We start from the raw sequence: 22,695 nt of genomic DNA on the forward strand, positions 1-22,695 counted from the left end.
ATATATATTTCTTGAAGGAGAAGTGACAGTTGGGAGTGGTTGGTGGTTGCCGGGGGTGACAGTGGGGAGTGGTTGGTGGTTGCCGGGGGTGACAGTGGGGAGTGGTTGGTGGTTGCCGGGGGTGACAGTGGGGAGTGGTTGGTGGTTGAGGCCTGGGCTATGGCCCAAATGCATAACAAGAACCTTTTTAACACCTTAAGTAGCTTGATTTGACTAGAATGCATGAGTATCATGCACGGGTTAACTTGTATATGTGTATATATAATATATATATATATATATATATATATATATATATATATATATATATATATATATATATATATATATATATATATAGGCCAGTGCTATGTGCTTCCACCCCGGGCTAAAATTTGCCAGCCCTCCCCTGGTCATAACATAAGTACATACAGTATTTGGCTACAAGTTCCCAATTAACTTTTGGGTCAGTTTTACTGACAGTAGCTTACATTGTATTGGGAGTGAATAGCAGTCTGTTTTTTCTTTTTAATTATAATTAACAAGATCGCTTCATGGAGCAGAGAGTTGCTATCTGGCATCATTATAGGACTGATGTCTCCAAACATCCACCATAATAAGTGGAGATTGCTACTCTATTTACTTTTTTGTTTAACCAAATGGTAAAATCAACTCTGTGTCCTTTGATTTGCTTGTCAGTCCCTGAATGAAGGCACCACGTGGATAAGCTCATACTTCAGTCATACATTGTTACTTTTATTTGCAGACCTCTTTAGTCATGACATATCAGTGCCAACGTTCCCTAATTTCCAGGCTTTATAGGTTTGTTTCTGATAATATCTGTTTTTCAGTACTGACCAAATGTAAAGTACAATTTCTCTTATTTTGCATAGTAAAGGCAATTCTTGTTTTTCATTGTGAGTATCAATGCTTTATAATAACATATGTATAATGGTCACTATTTAAGATCCATAAAAACACATTATTATAACCAAGTTCATTAAACATGCCATGATGGGGATTGTATTACACACAGTTCTACCTAGACAGTGTTCTGCATGACGTGCATTGTGTACTTGCTTCCATGACCGGTGGTAGTCACTTTAACGGTGCTGAGAACACCGACAGTGGCTACCACAAACCCACAAAAACGAAACTCACTTGCCCGACTGATAATAAATGAGGACTGACCTTAACAATGACACAACAAGTCCCCAACAGTGTCATATAAATCCCGATCAGCCATAAGAACGGCAGCGTCTTTTGACGTCATTTGAAATTGCGTCAAAAGAGAATGCCGATTATCATACCACCTACCTCTTACACTTGTGGGTAGGGGTTGGGGTTAGGAATAACAATAAGGTTAGGTTTCGGGACCCGATATTGTTGCTTTAAAAAGACTGATATAGAGCTCGCAATTTCAAATGACATCTTACTGCTGATCGGGATTTGGTATGACGCCGTTGGGGACTTGTTGTGTCATTGTTAAGGTCAGTCATCATTTATTATCAGTCGGGCAAGTGAGTTTCGTTTTTGTGGATTCGTGATAGTCACTGTCGTTTACACCACCGCCATTAATTCGTACCACACCCTCAATGACGTTATTTCAAAATGTCAGAAAAATGAACGCAGTCATTGTGTGGGCTGATCCACTATTCATGAGAGTGCAGCCGATCTATACACATGAAGCCGGCAATATCACCAATGATTCTTTTACATGCTGTGATTTTTACGATCAGTTAGATCTTAAAACAAATGGGCGACAAATTGCAACATTTGAGGGCACAAGACGGCTGCGGATTCCGTTGTACATATAACCAGGAATGGTCAGTTAGGAATGGCGGAAAATGTGATAATATGATCAGATGATGACTGCTATGTCATTGGACATACTTGTTTGGTCAAACTAGATATAGATCCAGCTTCTCTGCAGAATGTTTATCTTTCAGGTACAGTAAGATAACATATCAGTCTCACAATCACGTGTTAACAGGATGAACCAACAACCAACAAGAATTGTAACCAGTAATGGCAGGTCTTATATACTTTATTAATATTTACTATCCAGGAATGAGGAAAATGATGCAGAAAACACAAGAAAAGTTATTATATACAAGGGGTGGATGTCATGTCCTGTCTCCTTGGTAGAAGGATCAGTGTGTTATTTATCAGTACCGTATATTTACAAAGAGGCTGAAGGAAGCAGCCAATCAGGCATTGGCCTTGATTGAATAACTTGCAATAGATTGATGAAAGCTACTGGCGGATTCTACCCTGGAAGTACATAACCCTAGCACGTTACATCTATACTGGTATTTCATGTAGGTACTCTATCCTACCATAAGAGGTTTTCTTAGCAGTGAGGATGATGTTTATCAGCCGGTTTATGTGCTTGTGCATTGCATTGTGTCTTTATTTTTTTCTCCCGAAGCGTTGGGGAACAGCCATGCTCCAGAACTGTGGCGCTGAGTCCCATCCTCGAGAGTGGATCCTGCCATCGCCTATCATGGAGCTGCGCTCATCTCGTCCAAACCTTAAACAAGAAAAAAACAGGGAATTCCAGGAATACTGTAAGAACGATTCTGTCTGCAAATCTTCAGGTAAATATGCCTATTATATATATATATATATATATATATATATATATATATATATATATATATATATATATATATATATATATATGTTCTGATATTAGTGCTCTTCAGAGCAGTACTGAAGCTAGACAGTAGTGTCGGACTGATGTAACTTTATGTGATATTGTTTTACTATCCCAATGTTACCCTATTTATGTCTGTTTCCAAAATTATGTACGGAAAACTATGTGCATTATATTTAGGGTTCAGTTATTTAAATAACTTTATATTGTCATCTGATATTCCCCACCCACAGCAAGTGTGTGTCTGTCAGTCAATTGTACTGAGATCCACTACTTATTTGTGTTGTACAAAATACTCTGTATAGTTTGCTTAGTAAGCATAGCATTAAAGTAACATGAAGCTATTGTCGTAGAAACTAGGAGAATTACAGGGAAATTCAAAAGATAGGTTAATGAGGGGCTGAGTTCATGTTTTAGCTCAATGTAACAGACTTACTAAAGTCTGTTTTTGATAGAATGTAGATCTATAGGATTTAAATTCTAGAATCTTGTAGGATTCCCACCCAATATAAGAGCAAAAATAACTGTTTTCAGAGCAGTTAGTACTTCTAAAGTAAGGAATCTGTGACTCAGTGAGTCTGAGGTGCATATTCAACATACTGGTAGGTTAATTGGTTGCTAACAAATTGACCCTAGGTCTGTGTGTGTGTGTGTGTTAGGGAATTTAGACTGTAAGCCCTAATGGGGCAGGAACTGATGTGAGTGAGTTCTCTGTACAGCGCTGCGGAATTAGTGGTGCTATATAAATAAATGATGATATTCAGTACATTAAATAAATATATTTGTATTGGGTTAAATTTAGAGCTGGTAGCAATAACCCTAGTGTCTACACACAAGCCCCACATGCCCTGTGACAATGTTGGTGTGCTCTAATGTCTTGGGATATAGATCATTAAAACACAATTGTTAACATTTCTAGGCCAAATGAATTGACACCATTTAGCATCCACCATACGTGATGTGTTGTACAAATGTTTGGGAAGAGCAGATCACAACAGTTTATGCACCAATCAGAGACATCAATCACTGCAATACATAAAAGCTGTGTAAATGCCGGCTGTCTGTCTAACACTATTTTTCGCTCTAATGTTTTCTCAGTGCTCATCATGTATTGTTCTAAAACAACTAAAAGTTTCCTCTTCACTCAGTAGTACACAAGTTATACCTAAGTGCACACTGACAGCATCTCTGTCATAGAAAGTTGCTCCAGTTCTTCTGAAACCGATGACTGGGAGACCCCAATGCTCAGTCTTTAATAGCCACCAAAGACTTCCTTTCACCTGCCAATGCTGTAACTCACATGGACCCATCTCATTCTAGCAATTTAGATGTGATTGACAGTGTTGGCTAACCTGTGACACTCCAGGTGTTGTGAAACTACAAGTCACAGCATGCTTTGCCAATATATAGCAGCTTATTGCTGGAAGGGTATGCTGGGACTTGTAGTTTCACAACACCTGGAATGTCACAGGTTAGCCAACACTGCTATAGGAGAAGAAACATGTCAAGTTAATGATTGCCGGTAATAAGGATGTTGCAGTTACCTCTGTGGCTGGAATTGAAAGGAGCTGCGTACATTCCTGCTGTGCAGTATGGTTCTTAGCAAAGAGCTTAGAGCGACTCTGTCATCAGATAGGGGCTGTGATGAGACGCTGTCATCCATCTGCAATGTAAGTAAAACTGTCATGGTAAACAAAGGCAATGTCAGCACCCATGTAGCTAATAAATACTTTCATTTTGTCACACAATCATAGGTTGTATGAATGCTAGTAACCTGTGTAGCGCTGGTTCCCTACTTGTTTTAGTGTTGTGACAGACCTACTGAAACAACGTGTACATGGTGCCTTTGTTCATGATACACCAGTGCTAAAATATTGCAATACATAAAAACAGAATCCTGGACAAACAGAGTTGAAATCAGTGAACTACAGCTCCAGCCTTGTGTCATGACATAAAAATATATTGTGACACAATGGGTTGAAATCACTGCTGTACAATGTGTTGATTCATTTAGTGGCATTTCTTAAACTTTTCTGCCCCCCCTGCGATATGGCATTAAAGGGGTGGGGCTGTGTCACAAAGAGGTGGAGCTTATCATATAGACCAGCATTGCAACAGTTACAGATATCATTTGCACTTGTGACTGAAATACTATTACGACACTTGTCCACAACTTTCTATAACTGTACCTCATTGTGTTCATTATTTTGTTTATTATGTTAAGTTAATTATCTTTCCCAAATGGTGCATGTTTCCCTATGTTCACATCTGCATCTCCCATGAAGACAGATTTGTTTAAACGATTTCTTTCATTTCAGTTGAAGAAATTCTATTACGAGCCTTTGAACACTGGAGTTGGGAACTTGCTGTAGTAGTTTGGTAAATCATGTCCCCCTTTAGGTCACTTGTGAAATGAAGGCATTTATTACATGATAACATTACTAATTGTAAAATGTTAAAGTAAAGTGATGTAATGTAATGGAAGTTTTACTTTTTTTTTCTTAAGTCATTTGCGTCCTTACAAACAGGTGAACCATGGATACCAACTTGAGCTGGAACGACTTTCCTGGAGGAAGTTTCTGGACTCTGGCTCCTGAGGTGACTTTGCTCCCAAGTCCGTCAGGTGGATCCCTTGGTTCTCCTGCTTACTGAAATGTCCTCCCCCTACCTACCCTCATGCATAGTCCCCTTTTTCCCCTGGTGTGTGTCTATAATAGCTGCTTCATTGATTATGGAGTCAATATGCCTGAATGTGCTATTCTCATGTTTGATGTGACAAGGTTCCTGTTTCAAAACATCTTGAAAAACCTAATACAAAAACAAATGGCACCCTCCATGACTTACCTGGGACTCTAGAAAACTTGGGGGCACCTCCATGAAGTTTTCGGGTAATTCGTCGCCTGCCTGGTGTGTCTGGGTGCTTCTGGCACAGGAGAGCAGTGCAAGGAGAAGAAGCGTGAGTATCTCCATGTCTGAGTGTGTGAGGTCTGACAGGACGAGGACATGTCTGGTGTATATAAGATATGAACTCCAAGAGGAGGAGCCACCATCCCTGTGAGGTGGATGTGTTGATTGATCATCAGAGCGTGCGGGTGCCACATGTCCTTGTCACACTTGGAGTGGTGGGATGTGGCCCTGGAGAGGTCCTTTGGATTTTAAGTACTCCCCGGAGTGTGAGTAAAACTCACCTCTGTGTTATTACTTAGATAAATCCAGCTAAATTGCGCTTAAACCCTTTTTGTGGATATTTAATTGAAAGCTGTTTGTCCTGCTAATCCTCAGGGTCCCAGAGGATGGAATCTGTGAGTGATTTCTTCATCTCCATCACACAATAACATACATTTTCCTGTAAAGTGAATAACTGCTGCTACAGCAGAGCAGAAGGGATTGTAGTTGTCTTATTCTATTACATTGGGATATTTAGTAAAGTTTGCCTGCTGTGAAACACAGAGAAAAAAAACCCTAATGACAGAAGTAAAGTAAACTGTGGCAGATGCAGCAACTGTATAAACAGACGACATCCATCAATAATTGCTGTTTGTCATGCACAAATGGTTTTGTAAGGGGCAGTACCCATATAGAGGTTCATACATTGCTCTAATTTTCCTTATAGACTTCAAACCATGACGATTAAACGTAAATTACATCTATTTATAAAGTAATATTTTCTTTTACTTTATATTGATGTTTATCTGTATGAGTATTATAGTTTACAGACTATTTGTGGAAGCATTTCTCTATAAGTTTGCATTAGTAACATGATTGGCATTGGGTTGCATTTTTGCATGTGGCACCTAGTAAAATCTTTGCATGGCTTTTCATGCACTTTTGTTGCAACTGGCAATCCAACATTTAATTATGATTTCAAAATGAGCAACTCGGGCACCATCTAAAAACAGGTTAAAAAAAAAAGAGACTCATTAGAAGATCAGTTGCAACTTTTTCACAAAAGTTCTGCTCACATTTTATGACGCTGATTTCCAATTGAATTATCCTTGGCTGAATTAAATCATTTGCGTAAAAACAAAGCTTTGTGTAACTTCTGTTTTGATGTGATTTCGTGTTCATTCATTTCTACTTTTAATTGAAAGGTTTTACTTGTTTTTTAAATTTGTATTATTTACTCATAAAAAGTTTTTCTAAATGATGTTTCAGAGGTCAGTTTAACCATATAATCCCCCAGCCAATACATTAAAGAGGCCAGAGGTCAGGAGGCTGTAGTGGGCGGGGTCACTGGAACACCTACATTTTTTTTCCTTTAAAATGTTCCTAATAATCGAGTCTCGCACCCCGGGCTAATATTTGTCAGTGCTCCTCTGATGATGTACACCTGGGGCTCATACTTCTGATGCAGAGCTGCAGCATCTTGTGATTCATCCAAGTTTGCACATTCCCTCTATTTTGTGAACTCATTTTACATTTGCTAATGTTTTATTGTATTATACAGTAAGTATGTTAAAGGCGCTGTAACCTCAAAACTTTGCCTAATTGCCATATGCAGGTTGACAGACTGAATGGACAGCAGAGGCAGGGGCTGAGATCGAGCTTAGACAGGACAATGTCAGAAATATCCAGTACAGAGAACTGCAGATCCACTAAGCAGTCATGTCCTGGCTGGTTACCGGCCAACGGGAGCATTCTGTCCAGACTTTACAGGAGAGGACAGCTAGAACTGCTGTGGACACCACAAAATCTTAGGAGCCTAAAGTTCTTTATATCACAAGTGTGCTCACAAGGTGGGAAGAGACCAAGGGGTCAGGCCCGGCACTCCCATTAGGCAAGGTTAGGCAATTGCCTAGGGCGCCGGGCTCTGCAGGGCGCCTCAAAATTAAAAAAAAATGACTATGGTCGTTTAAAACTGTGCGGCAGCCGCCGCACAGCTTCCGAGAAGTCCACGGGGAGGGGAGGGGGGAAGGGGCTATGAATCTTACCTGCATTAAGCTGCTCCTCTCTGCTCTGTCTCCTCCCCTCCGCTCACTGACTGTCGGGCGTGACATCATCATCACAGCCCGACAGTGTCTGTGAGTGGAGGGGAGAAGACAGAGCAGAGAGGAGCAGCTTAATGCAGGTAAGATAAAGAAAGACGTGGGGAGGGGAGGGAAGCGTCAACTTTAACAGTGTACCCGCAGCGGGGGGCGCCGATTTTTAAAGGGGGGGGCGCCGATTTTCACAGTGTGCCTAGGGCGCCAAGGACCCTAGCACCGGCGCTGCAGGGGGTAAATGTATGATCCTCCAATTTCTGCAAGTTGCCGGAAATCTGCGAATTTGCAGTTAAAATTTAAAGCAGCAATTGCCGCTTTAAATTTTCACTGCAAAGTCGCCAATTTCCAGCGACTTGCAGAAATCAGAGGATCATAAATTTACCACCAGATCTGATCGCTGGGAATTCAAATGTGGCGGAGAATCCAAGTGCTTTTACAGGGAGAAAACAAGCATTTGCATTAGGTTGTTTTTTTTACACTTTTGTAGTTTATATATGACCCTTATAGATATGTGCTATGTGCAAGCAATGAGTAAACAGAACGTTGTGAACACCACCTCTGTCTGCTCTCTGTCATATTTTTAGTGCTCTTAACCATGACAAAACCTGACCCCAGCGCTGTGAGGCAGAAGTGCTAACCACTAGGCCACTGTGCTGCCCCCATGACAAATGGGGACAGCAGAAATACTGGTTGGACATCAAACTACTTATTCAACCGATCACTGAAATCTCTGTTTCCCATAAGCCTCACAATATTATCTATTACCCTTATCAATTCCCAATACCTCATAATATCTCAACAAACTATACAGACATTTATGCAACGTTGCAAACCGCCAATTAGCTGTCTCTGGGCACAGTCCTGAACCTCCTATGTTTGGCAGGGTATAGCAAGTGTATACCACAGAATCTATAACAAGCATTGTGTGGGTCTCTTGCCTAATCTTCTATAAAGTATGCGATCCATGGAGGTCACATTTAATGTACAGTCACTCTATTCAGCAGGTATTACAGGTCTTCACTACGTCAGATCCTTTCTTCCTGTTGATGATATCTGGGGGTATATTTACTAAACTGCGGTTTGAAAAAGTGAAGATGTTGCCTATAGAAGCCAATCAGATTCTAGCTGTCATTTTGTAGAATACACTAAGTAAATGATAACTAAAATCTGATTGGTTGCTATAGGCAACATCTCAACTTTTTCAAACCCGCAGTTTAGTAAATATACCCCCTGGGCTTTGTTGAAGTCCTTGCTGGACGCAACTCTACAGACACTGTTCACTTGAGACTTATGACCTCCACTGCCTCCCTACCCGCTAAACACACCAAGTCACCCACTTCCCCATTTCCTACTGTATTCACCAAAATTGTGGAATATGTGGATTGTGAATTGTGGACCTATGGCATTAAATTAACACTTTACTAAATCTGGAGTCCACTTATTTTTCTTTTCATAAGCCTATTATCTGTTAAGAAATGTTTTCACCTCTTGTTACTGCATCTAGACTTATTGTGCCACCTTCTTCTATTAAAAGAGATTTAATTAAAAAAAAAAAGTAAAGGATTGTCAGAAGAGCTCGGGGTGGAGGTGAGAGGATTACGAGACACAGATAAAAGAATAGCACTTAGTGACACCTTCCAAGACAACAAAGTGCTTTAAGACACATATTGTTACACATTTTTCTGTAAATATTGTATTTCCATTAGATTGCCTTTAAGACAGTGGAATGTAATACATTACTGGTTATGAGGTTAATCACTACCAAGGACTTAAATGGTTTGGCAATTAATATAAAATATGTAATTCATGTCACATTACATTACAGTGTAAAATAAGTGTAAGAAAAAAGAAATGATCATCTTGCAGCATGACTTATTTCATCCAATAATTTACTGTACCATTACGTACATGGGTGCTTTAATTTACTGCTTACTGCCAGGCACACACTGAGGGGGGGTTACTAGGTCCCCAGAACCTCCCCAGCTGACAGCATGTTACATGAACACTGTCCCACATGTGCAGGCAGCAGGAGAGGATGTACAGCAATGTACAGGACTGGATGGAAGAAGGTAAGTGTGGAGTTAGGGTGGGTGGGGGCTAATAATTTAATGGTGGTGTGAAGATGGGGCTAATTATTTAATAGTGGGGTCATGGTGGTGACTTAATTTAATGCTGGGGAGCTTTGGGGAATATGAATTGAATGTAAGGCTGAGGTTAAAGAGATGGAAGGTTATCTATTAATTGTGAACACTAATGTCAGACAGGTTGGGTGGGGGGGGGGGGAATACGTCTGTTTATTAAATGTGAATACAATTAATTTAAGGTTGGGGCTGGTTACAGGGTTTTTTTAATTATTAAACATGGGTGTTATGGATTTCTATGGCATAGCTGGCAACAATGTTAAATAATTTCCAGGGACACTATGCTGCCAAGCAATTCACTTACCATAGTGTCTATGCGGAACTGTACTGACTAAAATCCCGGAGGGGGGACATATTGAAAGTAGTTATAATGCATTTTTATTTTTTACGTTTGTAAAACATCTCTTCAATGGATATTAAATTATAAAGCCCAGTTAATAAGAATAAATAGGGATAATTGTAATTAATATGGTAAATTTTAATATGGTAAATATGTGCTCAATATTTTAAAAAAATGGGACATTTACAGGAAGAAAATATTCCATGGACAAATATTTACAACCCGGTACTATCTCTGGAAATAAATGAGTAACTATGCTATGACTGTAGTTCCATCATTGAATTTAGCAAGGTTAAGTATTAAATTAGTTCCATTAGCTGTAAATCCAGAAATTGAAGGACGTTTCCTGTCTAGCAATTGTTCTTAAAGACATTTGCCTGGCAACATATACTGTTATACGGCTACTCCTTCCCAGCCTCTCACGGAACAGCCAGCTTGTAGGAAAAAATAATTGTGTATATTTTAAAAGTCATATCAGTTAATGAAGCTCTGGTTCCATACTACAGTTATCGATCTGCTCCATTCATCCACACACTCAGCTGACTAAATTGTGTTTATACCCAAATAATCCCAGCAACAGTGTTCACACTTGGTGCTGTGCTCTCAGGTCCTGTAATGGCAGATACTTGTTTTTATTCAAATCTTTTGGTAAACTTTGACAAGTAGACAAAAATGTTTTTTTATGGCTGGACTCCCTGCATCTGTGAAATCCATATTTCTGGTGACTGGGTTGGGTTTCCTCATAAAGATAAAGCTCTAATATTGACTTATCAAAGATCTAATATCAACTCATCAAAGATCTAATATCAACTCATCAAAGATCTTGGGCTAGATTTACTAAGAATCGTGTTTGGTGGCGGTTTGAAACCGCCACCCATTGCCGGCGGTTTAGTGGTTCAAACCGCCGCATTTACTATAGGGCGGCTTGAGGCTTCAATTTAAAATGACTGGCGATATATGGCAGATTGAAAAAGCTAAACCGCCGGCGGTTTGGATGAAACCGCCATCAAAACCACCATCCAAACCGCCATCCAAAAGACAGAACATGACAGTTTTAATACCTGCTTCAGAATGGCTTGATAGCTTAAACATGCTGTTTGAACTATTTTGCCATACAGAACATTAGAGAAAGCACCATTGACATTTAAATTATGTTGGCAATCATTATTTATTGATTAAGGAGCAAAATGAATTAAATATTAACTTATGAGGGAATAAAAAAAAATCATTATATTAAGGGGATAAAATTATTTAATTATTATATTATTTGGACAATATGCAATGACAAATTGTGCAACATAAATAATTATATCCACCGTTAACAATCAGTTAATAATATTATATATTCACATTCACATTTTCTACATAATATAATGCTATAATAATGTCCCTTTAAAAAAGAAATATAAAAAAAAAAAATTCTCTCATAAATTAATATTACATTTATTTTGTCCCTTTAGCAATAAATAATGATTTTCCAAATGATTAAAATATCAATGGTGCTTCCTCTTATGTTCTGAATGGCAAAATAGCTCAAACAACAGCTGTTGGATCAATCTCGCCTATTGCAACCACCTCTTTCATTTTGGCCGTTTGGATGGCTGTTTTGGGGCAGTTATGAAAACCCCAGCTTAGTAAATCCGGCTGTTTGTGTGCTTATCATTGTTAAAATCGGGATGGCGGTTTGTAAAGTGGTGGTTTTGAAAAATGTAATTTCTGGCCGTTTTGACAGCGGTTTGGGCTTTAGTAACTTCTAAGGAGAGAATGGAAAAGGGGAATTATGTCATTTGTGGTGCTCTGGTGCTGCAGTGGTTATTAGGACTGTGGACAAACACTCAAATAAAGGTATATATTGCTGTCAATTATATCTTTCTAGGCGATGACTAGTGATACCATTGCTTCAATTTTCATTTAGGTGTTACAAAGAATATCTGTAAAAATCCCTCTATAATAAGCTGTCACCAAAAACGTATTACCAAAAACTTACTTAAACCACCTAATTCATCCAATGATCTGCTCTTGTCTTTATACTTCTAATTACAGTCAGCAGGGTTGAATTCTGTTATTGGCATTAAAGAGATACATTTTATAACATCGGGAAGTAAGTTCACTTATCATCCATAAAGTATTTTTAAGAGGGTCCTGCTCGCAGGCTTACACTCTACAGGACAATGGGAGTTTGATGCATAAAGCTAAGTGCTACATATTGCTTATTGATCCAGCCAGATTGCAAAGGTAAAAAGTGCTTAGTAGGCTGTATGATCCAGCTATGTTGGTCTGGAGTCAGAGGGTTGTCTTGTGTGAACTGTTTAAAAGGTGGTAATGGGGTACACTAGTGAGGTTAAGAGGGTGGTTGAAGAATTTGATAAGCTTCATCCATTAGAGAACCACTGCACCAAGTCTTCACAATCCCAAATGAGCTTATTTATTCATAAATCAAATTCTGAGTGATTTACATAAAAATCAGACAGTGCATCCACACATCTAAATAATAGTCTTCAAAAAGGACAAAAGAAAAAAAGAAGAAAATGTGTCCTAATTCTGCCACTCTGTAAATACGTCCTTATAAGCAAAATAAAATGATATTCTTTTCCCATATAATTTCTAAATGGTCATTAATAGCAAAAATTTCAGTGAGTAAAGTTAAAAATATTGTGTTTAAAATGTCAGTATTATGCTGCCAAGCCTCACTATGCTGAATATTATATTGCTTGATAATTTGCTTACATTGTTGAATTGATTATGTATCTGACTATCAATAAAGATTCATCAAGCATTTTGTCTTATCAATTTATAGTTTGTTGATGAATAACCACTGTTAAATTCTATGTGTACATTACATAGAGGGTTAATATTGTCCACCTAAGTCTTATTGAACATTGCACAGGATTAGATTGTCCTTATAATAAATGAATTGCAGCCAATCCGATTAATTTTAACAACCATGCTTGATAGCATTTCTGGTTCAATAATTTGCAGCTACAATATAGCCCCACAATCCTGTGGGGCTCTATAAATCTCACAGATACAATGATCTATTGTTGTTGATAAGCTTGTCTGAACAGGTGGGTTTTGAAAGAATGCTTGAAAGTCTTATTGTGCGAAGGAGGGAATTCCACAAAGTGGGTGCAGGATGAAAAAAAGTCCTGTAACTGGGAGCGGGAGGATGTAATGAGTCGATGAGAGACACAGATCTTGTGCAGAGATGTTGAGTTGGGAGATAATTTGAGACAAGTGAGGTGATGTATGTTGGTGCAGTTGTGTTGATGGCCTTGTATGTTAGTTAAAATATTTTTTATTGGATTAGGTAATATACATGCAGCCAATGGAGAGACTGACAGAGAGGAAGAATAATTTGCAAGGAAAATCAATCTAGCCACTGCATGCAAAATAGTTTGTAGGAGTGAGTGTCTGATTCAGGGAAGACCAGTAAGGAGGAAATTGCAATAGTCAATGAACATAGAACATAACTAAAACCAATGCAAACAGACCTAGACTGTCTAGGCAGTTTTCAAATAGAATTAGTGACCAAGTTGCATTAGTTACATGACCAAGGACAGGTATATATATTTTTATGGGCCCCCAACCTCCTTACAGACGAGAATTACCAAACAGGATTTGTACTCTGGGCCTGCAGTTTTTCTGGTTCATAAATGGTCTTTTACGGGCAATAAGTATATGATAGGAAGCCTGGATTAGAGAGTCAGTGTAAAGGGTTCTGGGAGAGAAGTTAAGGAGACAATCATAGCAGCATTTTCACTAACTATGATGATTATTGTTGCCTTTAAACAGCCGACTCTCTTTGGAATCCTCCTGAAGTGAAGTTCCCAGCTATGCTTATATATACGTTAATTAAACGTTTGTTTTCTGCATAAATGTTGTATTTAAAGAGTACACAAGTTGAGAATATAAATACTTGAATGAATTTCAAATGTGGAACCTCCATGATGTTATAGTTTGCAGCCCAGTCTATAAAACAAGTTCTGGATCAGGGTTCCCCAATTTTGATCTTTAAGCGCCCAGTGAGTGATATCAGACAAGCGTTTCAAAACGCAGCATTTTGCACTTAGAAAAACACAGTATTCTATTGCCTGCTCATGGTCTTTCAAGAGATACAACGCAACCGTGAGACAGACATTGTGGTTCTCATTGAGGCCAGTGTGTCAATACTCGGGCAGTAGTATTTTTAACCGCTTGTCTGACATTTTTAGTCAATCTTGGTGAATTAATCTATTTGATCACCTGCTCCCACAGAGGGACCCTCTCCAAACAAGTCCTATGGGGGGGATTTGAGAACACATGATCCACAGGTAAGGGTGCAATGCTGACAAAGATAGATGTATTAGTCATTACCATCAATAAAAGTATTCACACTCTTATCTTGAGCTGGAACAAACTGAGCAATAATGGAACAAACTCTTCTGTGAGATGCTCCATACTTTCTGTGTGTGTGAGGAGTAATTGTTTCTTCTGTAGCCCGGTTACCTACCACACATACACAGAAATCAGTACAACCATAGCAGCATTTATTACTATTCTGAGGAAAAACCCAGGAATGAGTGTCCTGGGAGGATGATCACATTACTTTGTTAATGAACTAATACACAAAAACAATAGATCAGATAATTATCGACAGTGCCTTGCTGAGTGGTAGAGAAAGGGTCAATTTAATATATTGATTGAATATTTGCACTGTAAATTGCTGCAGATAAGAGTGTAATATGCAAATAGTACCATTTTGTTTATTGTACTGGGGTTTCATCTAATTTAGTCATGGCAGCTGCTCAGTTAATTGCCCATCAATTAGCCACTGTAATGTGATAGATCCCATTATCTGTCCCTACGCAAGTAACATTACTGTGGATCACAACATGCACGTCAGTAGGGACATGTTTTGTGCATGTACTTCCTCTATTACAGGGAGTTTCAAGCCACTGGTGCGCACCAAGTGCCCCGTAGAATAGGGTGTTGATGCCAGTCTGGTGCGAAGGATAATGTGTGTCACATTAACAACTAGGAATAATAGCTGCCATGAGAAATGTGCATGTGAACCTATGTAAACAAAAGATATAACGTCCGCTTAAAGGTAAAATTACACTTATTTATAATTGTGGTTTATTGTCTAGATTCTCCATAATAACCAACATTAATTAATTTAATGAATCATTTTGCTTGCTTGGCATTGCCATGAGAAAACGTTTTTAAAAAGAATTTCACAGACACTGTTGTGCTCTGGTTTCACCCATCCAGAGGAGTCATATGTTACATATACACTATATGGACCAAAGTATTTGGCCAATTATTGAATTGAGGTGTTTCAATCAGACATGTTACCAGAGATGTATAAAATCAAGCACCTAACCATGCAGTCTCCATTTACAAATATTTGTGATACAAAATGGGTCGTTTTGAAGAGCTCAGTGACTTCAAGCCTGGTACTGTGATAAGATGCCACCTTTGCAATTAAACGGTTTGTGAAATTTCATCTCTGCTGGATATTCCACGGTCAAATGTAAGTGATGTAATTAGAAAGTGGAAGCATTTAGGAACAACAGCAACTCGGCCAAGAAAGCGGAAGACCACGTAAAATCACAGAGCGAGGTCAACGACTGCTAAAGCGTATGGTGTGAAAAAGTCGCCAACGCTCTGCTGATTCCATAGCTGAAGAGTTCCGAACTTCCACTGGCATTAATGTAAGCACAAAAACTGTGGGGTGGCAGCTTAATGGAATGGGTTTCCATGGTCGAGCAGCTGCATGTAAGCCTCACATCACCAAGACCGATGCCAAGTGTCAGATGGAGTGGTGTAAAGCACACCGACACTGGGCTGTGGAGCAGTGGAAATGTGTTCTGAGGAGTGACAAATCACTCTTCTCTGTTGGCAGTCAGATGTGTGAGTCTGGGTTTGGCAAATTCCAGGAGAAGTAGCCTGCCTGACTGCATTATGCCAACTGTGAAGTTTGGTGGAGGAGGGATAATGGTATGGGGCTGTTAAGAGTTTGGGCTAGGCCCCTTATGTCCAGTGAATGGCAATCTTACTCTAAAGTGTCTATAAGTATATTTTTTTACTATAATATTATGACAATTTTACAAAAAAGCATGCACTTTAAGTTATATTGGATTTCTATTGGTACATATGCAGTAATATGTACCCTTTAAAAACGTTTTTTACACTTTTAATAAAAATATTTTGCTCAGGTAACCCTTTGTCTACTCTACTCGATTATTGAATAAAGATTGGCGGTGATGCTGGTTTGAATTAGTTCTGCAGAGGTATTTATACGTTCTCCCTCATAAGTTGTAGAATGCACAGACAGCACATATAGTTCAGAGTCCTGTACATTCCACTCTGGTAGAAACGGCTCTTTCTGTATTTCACAAATATTGTGTGAAATACAGCAAGTTACAACTACATGGGGCATACGTTTGGTGTCAATGTCATTGTGCTTCAATAAACACCGCCAACGTCCTTTCAAGGGTCCAAAGGCATTTTCATCATCCGAGCAGAGCTGAGGGTATTGGTGAAGCGAATTTGTTCCGCAGACAGTTGATGTTACTGTGTAAAGCTCTTCATCAACCATCACCGCAAAGGGTAAGCTGCATCCCCAATGATGTGTACTGGGATTTCCACCCCATTCACAAACTTGTTTTTCTGTAAAGAAATACAAAAGATTCAATTTCTGTAGTACTTTATAGAGAATATTGGAACTTTGACAGCAATCACTACACCTATAGAGCTTGCAATCTATAATGTCTAGCACCAATAAACAAACATATACACGCTACCTAAATGTTGGTTACAAAGCACAATACACCTGCTCGTATATGTTGTAATTGCATTTGGAAAGCAGAACATATACAGATGGACAGGGGCAGTAAAGAAATAGCAAAAAATACATGCATGTATTACATGTATTACTAGCTGAGGAAAAGATCATGAAATCAATATAGACATCTACCTCTCTAGGGAACAAACAGCCATCTTGCCTATCCTCTGCAATCTGGTACAGATCCGAATTGGCCAGAACTCTGCCGTCATGGGAACGTCCAGGCCAGCCAATAAACACATCTGTGAAACTAAAAAAAATAATATATTTAGCTTTGTTTTACAAATGATGCTTAACAATAGTTATTGTCAACTACAGCCTGCAGAATGATGGAATGTCAGCCTTTGCGGTTGTAGTAATCCACAGGGTTCTCTGTGGGGCAATGATAGGGATGTGTGTCCCATCTATGGCTCCTGCAGATGTTAAAGGAATCCAGTGATGTTGTCATCTAGTCGCTGTCCTTGAGGCATGGAGATGAAGCGATGGTAAAGGGCTTCCAGCAATAACTTGGTGACTTTATGCGCTACAGTGCAAACTGTGCATATCCCCACTCCAAACAAGCAGGAGTTTGTACGGTATTCACCAGGGGTAGCATACCACCGTAACACAATTGCTAGTCTCTTACTTGGTGCAATGAGTTTTCGGAAGTTAGTGGTCTGTCTACAAAGTGCTGGGGTGAAAAGGTCCAGCACATGCTGAAATGTCCCAGGTGACATGGCAGCACGGTGGCTAAGTGGTTAGCACTTCTGCCTCACAGCGCTGGGGTCATGAGTTCAATTCCCGACCATGGCCTTATCTGTGTGGAGTTTGTATGTTCTCCTCGTGTTTGCGTGGGTTTCCGCCCACACTCCCAAAACATACTGGTAGGTTAATTGGCTTCTATCAAAATTGACCCTAGTCTCTGTCTGTGTGTGTGTGTTAGGGAATTTAGACTGTAAGCTCCAATGGGGCAGGGACAGATGTCAGCACACCTCACTGCTCACATCCTCCCTCCCACAGCTCACACTGCCCCTTCACACCTCAAATTGCTCCCCTCATGCCCTTGACATTTTCCAGCACCCCAAATCATTTCTCCCATTACCCTAAATTATCCCAGCACCTCAATTGCCCCTGCCCCTTCCCCCACCACACTTACCCTAATTCCAGAAACCACACACACGCACTTACTACAGAAAACAGTGAGTCTTTCTGGCAGTAGCTCCTCCTCCTCCCTGTGAGCCTGTCAGCTGCTGCTCAGTCCATGTAGCCCCGCCCCCATGTTCAGACATCTCCCTCTCTCTCCTGAAGTCCTGGCAGCCCTGTGGGGGTTGGAAGAAGACTGCTCACCACCTATAAAAATATTGTGGCGGCTGCCCGGCAAATGGACATTGGGGCGGCAGCCGGCTCCGCCCCCCAGTGCAGCCTGTGTTCTGGCACTCGCAGCAACGCCCTAGTTTGGACAGATGCATTATGCACAGAGAGCTGCGTGTTGTGCCAATCTAACCCATTAACATGTTTAGGCACTAGGTCTGAACTTTATTACTTACAAATTGCCAAATTAGCAAATGGATAAAACTTTAAGAAAAAAAAGAAGAGTGGAACACAAAACCAATACGTTGGAAGATTGTATTTTGAGGCCCCTGCCAGTCTGAGGCCTGTCCCCCCCCCCCCCCCGCCCCTCCCCGCCTCTAGTAGGACCTGGGTCCAGATGATTTACAGTGTTACATATTATTTACATTTTACAGGATTTTAAATAGGAACTGCAGTTTCTCTGTCATATGAAACGAGCTTCAGATGCAGAATGAAGGGTTTCTAGTGTGGCAGGAAAATGTTTCCAATTAACTATGCATCACTTATGGAGCATTTCACAGCTTGTTTTATGTATGGCTGGTAAAACACTTTCCCTCTTAAGGGGTAACTACAGTTAAAATCTAATTATTAACTTTTTACTCCCCAACTAGTAGAACCACAATGGTCCCCTTCCTGTAAAGTTGCTCATACCCACTGTGACCCTGCTGATAAAGACCTCAGTGCCAACAACCTGCAGTGTGTGGGCATGAAAAGAGTTCCAATGCCAAGCAGCAGGCCTATCAGTAATGTTCAGATGTTGGTCAGGACTGCAGGAAAACCGCTATTTCTCATCCTCCAACCGCACTACTTGAGCCGCCTGGGATCCGGTCCATTCGGCCTTAGCACTGAGCAGTGTGGCCACATAAGTGTGGGGCTGTAATGGACATAAACCCAGCCGTGCGGGTGGAGCAGCCAGAACTGCCTATGTATGGGCACCTTTAGTGACACCCCCCAGCTCCCTATCAGTGTCTGCTACAAATCATTCTTTGGGCATAATATAAACTGATTGGATGCAGATTTAAATGGCTGCTCTTCATGTCTTTACAGACATAGGGGCTTGGTAAACATCTATAACAAGGAAACAGGCACTAGTTACAACATGTGGAGTTGTTAAGGCTCTGTTGTACCCACTGACTAAATTATATAAAAATCCCACAGCTGCTCATTGTCTTTGCTCTGTTGAATAATAATTGCAATATAATTGTAGTAATAACTAATGTTATAACATGTAGACTACCTGTACTTTTTAGGTCATGTTATGTAATACAGCAGGCCCGGCCAACCCGTGGCTCTCCAGATGTTGTGAAACTACAAGTCGCAGCATGCTTTGACAGTAGATAGCCAGCCAATAACTGCCAGGGCATGCTGGGATATGGAGAGCCACAGTTTGACAGGCCTGTAATAGAGTACAAGCATTGGCATTTTCCTAATAAATACCATATAAAAATTTGGTACTGCTCAGAGACACTGCTAGAAAAAAGACTGCCCTAGAATTAATTGATTTAGCTAAATCTACTGAAATAAGACCTGGTGATGGAGAATGGCAAACCACTATATATTAATGACACAACATTTCCATATGACTTACAAGTTCATTAAGTGGAGATAGTGTTACATTATAGTATTACCAGAAAGAAAGTGGACAAATATATATATATGACACAACAGCAGAGATATGGAAATTGCAGTGTGGGTGTTGATAGTTGTAATGTCCCTAAAGAAATCATCAGCTATTAAGAAAGTCAGCTCCACTGAAGCTAGAATATAGTGAAGGCAGTTTCTAATTCCCACATATACTCATAGATCTTAGATTTTAATATTTAAATTTCTGTGTACTTGGACCAATCGGATAACTTCAGAGAGCAACATGTACTGTTATTAAAGCAATCTTTCCCATTACTGTCATCCTTTGCGTGTCATGACAATAAACCTTCACTCCTTTAGGAAATTGGTTTTATCTGCGTCACAGTTAATCAGTGCAGCAAAAGCGTAAGAGACATCTCTTTCCTTTAAATCCTTGCTATTAGAATCCTTTCCATTATTGCTTACTTTTCTTTTCTGTTTTTATTTAACCTTTCATGATAGCACACTGCTGTACCTACTTCTACTACCGTAAGACGTTCCAAAGTATAGTCTGCACTTAACAATGTTCAACAAAGCTGGTTGGAAAAGCCATGGCAGTTGTCTGATCAGCTGTGTGGACAACTGTTAGGTTTAGACTCTATATACTTTAAAAGGGTTGGGTATGCTTTACCGATGTCCAATATTCCGAAATGGAGAAGGCCTACAAAAGAAAATCCAAAATTATGAAAAACCAATGGAAAAACAGACTTCCCTTAACCCGATGCTGGAGATCTCCAATGGGGGCACAATGGTGACAGCAAGTGATTTCGATTGGAGAAGTGTTTCGGCACTGCAGGGTGACATCATTGCGACGTCTGTCAATAGAAATTTAAAGCGGCAATGTTGGGTTAAGTGTTTAAACACGACCTTAGGGGTCCCCACATTGCAGCCATGACGTCAGCCTGCAGTGCCGAACACTTCTCCAATCGGAATCACTTGCTGTCAGCTCGGTTCTCCCATCGAGATCTCCAGCGTCGGGATGAAGGTTTAGTTTATCTTCCAATCGGTTTTTCATAATTTCGGATTTTCTTTGTAGGGTTTCTCCATGTCGGAGTAGTGGTAATCGTAAAAACGATTACCACCGCTTTAAAACTTCTTCAGGTTTTTATGCCTACAGAAACAAAAAGCAACTTTATTACTTCTCTGCATGGGAACAGAGGGTTATCAGACCAGTTAAGTCTAAAATATGCCCACATTTTTAATTATACATTTTTAAAAGAAGATGTAGTCATTATTTTAATATTAGCAGTGTATTGTGATGAGTAACAATATACACTACCTCTGCTGGAGCAGCACCATACTACAATCTGTAGAGTAACATGAAGTCTCTTAAGTTTATAGGGTAAGTCAACATTTCCCACATGCACAATCACTGCAGATAATACAATTAGAAGTAGGTTATCTAGGCCCAATGGATTGTACTTGTGTAAGTTTCAGAAACAGAATGGTATACATAAGATATAAGTGACATTATTATTAATATTATTGTTAGCATTTATTTATAGGGCACCACAAAGGCATCGGAACACACAAGGTTATCATGGATGGATAGGGAAGGCAACACCACCACCCAACTCTACACCTATCACAATGAGGTGATGCAGTTGCCGTGGGCTATGGAGCAGTAATACTGGACACTAGAGGTTTGGAAAACATTGTCTGAACTCATTAATCCAAGCTCCTGCTGCTTCCTACTGATGAGGGGAGTAAAATATGGCAAACACAGACCAACCTAAGAAGGTGGACACACATTATAGACTTCAGAATGCATTAGGGGTCTTATATATTTTTTCATCCTTTGTCTCAAAAAAAAAAAAACCCCAAAACGACCTCTTTAAAATAAATGTTATGCTTACTACCCATCGTCTGTTGAAAGATAATGGATATATTCTAAATTGGCAGAAAGGGTGCTCTTCCCAACAAGATAAGAGAAAAGGTTTCTCTTCCTACAGACAAGATGATCCGTTTCATACATGAGAGTTATTCAGTGTCTCTTGAGAACCTTTTACAAGCATGTGTGTGTATGTATCTACGAGAGTAAGAGAAAGGGTTATTTTCTTGTACCAAAAAGCTGTGTATAGTTAACCATGGATGCCAAAGTGATGAGCAGTGTCTCTTACCAACCCATTTGGGGGACTCCATCTATGTTTGGCCATCTGTCATGTCAAAATAAAATCAGACATGGCAGCAGTGTCATATATAAAGAAAAAGGGAAATAGAGGAGTAAAGGGTTTATTTCAGTGTACAAACCATGGATGCAAACTGATATGTGTAAAGTAACAGACACATAGTATTCTAATTTGTGTAAGATTGTATTTTATAATATTGCTTAAATCAGCATTTTAGAGCTATTTATTAACACATGTACTGCCACACATGGATTTGTTCTTCGGTTTCTGTAGCATTGTTTTTATGACTGCATTGAGCGTATTTCGTTGTCATGTTTGTTACAATTCAAATGTACTATTCCAAGTTAATTAATTTATTCAAGGAAGTTCTGATCAGTTCACACCACAAATTTCCTTCTGAGGGGAAATTCCATGACATTTTGGGTGTCAAAAGTGAGATGCAGAATGACTCGAGCACAGGGGAACCAGGACAATGTGACCATTCTCAACAAACATTTGAAGTCTGGGTTGATCAGATTGTTTTTCATTCTGGATACATTCTTTTTATATTCTTCAGTAGAAGTGATTTCCTAGTAGATACAGCAGGAGTAATGACATGTTCTGGGGAGATAGGTAACGTTACAGGCTATGCTGGTATGATGAATGTGTATTAGGGGACCCTGTACATTGGGAGAGTGACAGCCGTGA

At 39.6% G+C, this 22,695-nt stretch overlaps 1 protein-coding gene across 1 annotated transcript; it reads right to left on the minus strand.

Moving 5' to 3' along the window:
* Positions 1-2,008: 2,008 nt before the first annotated feature.
* NPFF (neuropeptide FF-amide peptide precursor) lies at positions 2,009-5,861 on the minus strand. The gene is made up of 3 exons (XM_075197992.1): positions 5,483-5,861; positions 4,183-4,301; positions 2,009-2,512 (listed from the first exon to the last, which is right to left on the minus strand). Exons 1-3 carry the CDS (start codon positions 5,606-5,608, stop codon positions 2,392-2,394), a joined length of 366 nt encoding a protein of 121 aa, XP_075054093.1. The 5' UTR covers positions 5,609-5,861; the 3' UTR covers positions 2,009-2,391.
* Positions 5,862-22,695: the final 16,834 nt, after the last annotated feature.

This window comes from Mixophyes fleayi, chromosome 2 (genome assembly GCF_038048845.1).
Source record: "Mixophyes fleayi isolate aMixFle1 chromosome 2, aMixFle1.hap1, whole genome shotgun sequence".
In the NCBI taxonomy this organism is placed as follows: domain Eukaryota; kingdom Metazoa; phylum Chordata; class Amphibia; order Anura; family Limnodynastidae; genus Mixophyes; species Mixophyes fleayi.

Bases quoted from the DNA above. Each gene is read 5' to 3' on its own strand.
- NPFF (XM_075197992.1), bottom strand. From the start codon at position 5,608: ATGGAGATACTCACGCTTCTTCTCCTTGCACTGCTCTCCTGTGCCAGA. The intron at 4,302-5,482 runs GTAAGTCATGGA...CTTACATTGCAG, and splicing joins CAAGTTTTCTAGAGTCCCAG to ATGGATGACAGCGTCTCATC. The intron at 2,513-4,182 runs GTAACTGCAACA...TTCTTGTTTAAG, and splicing joins TTTCAATTCCAGCCACAGAG to GTTTGGACGAGATGAGCGCA.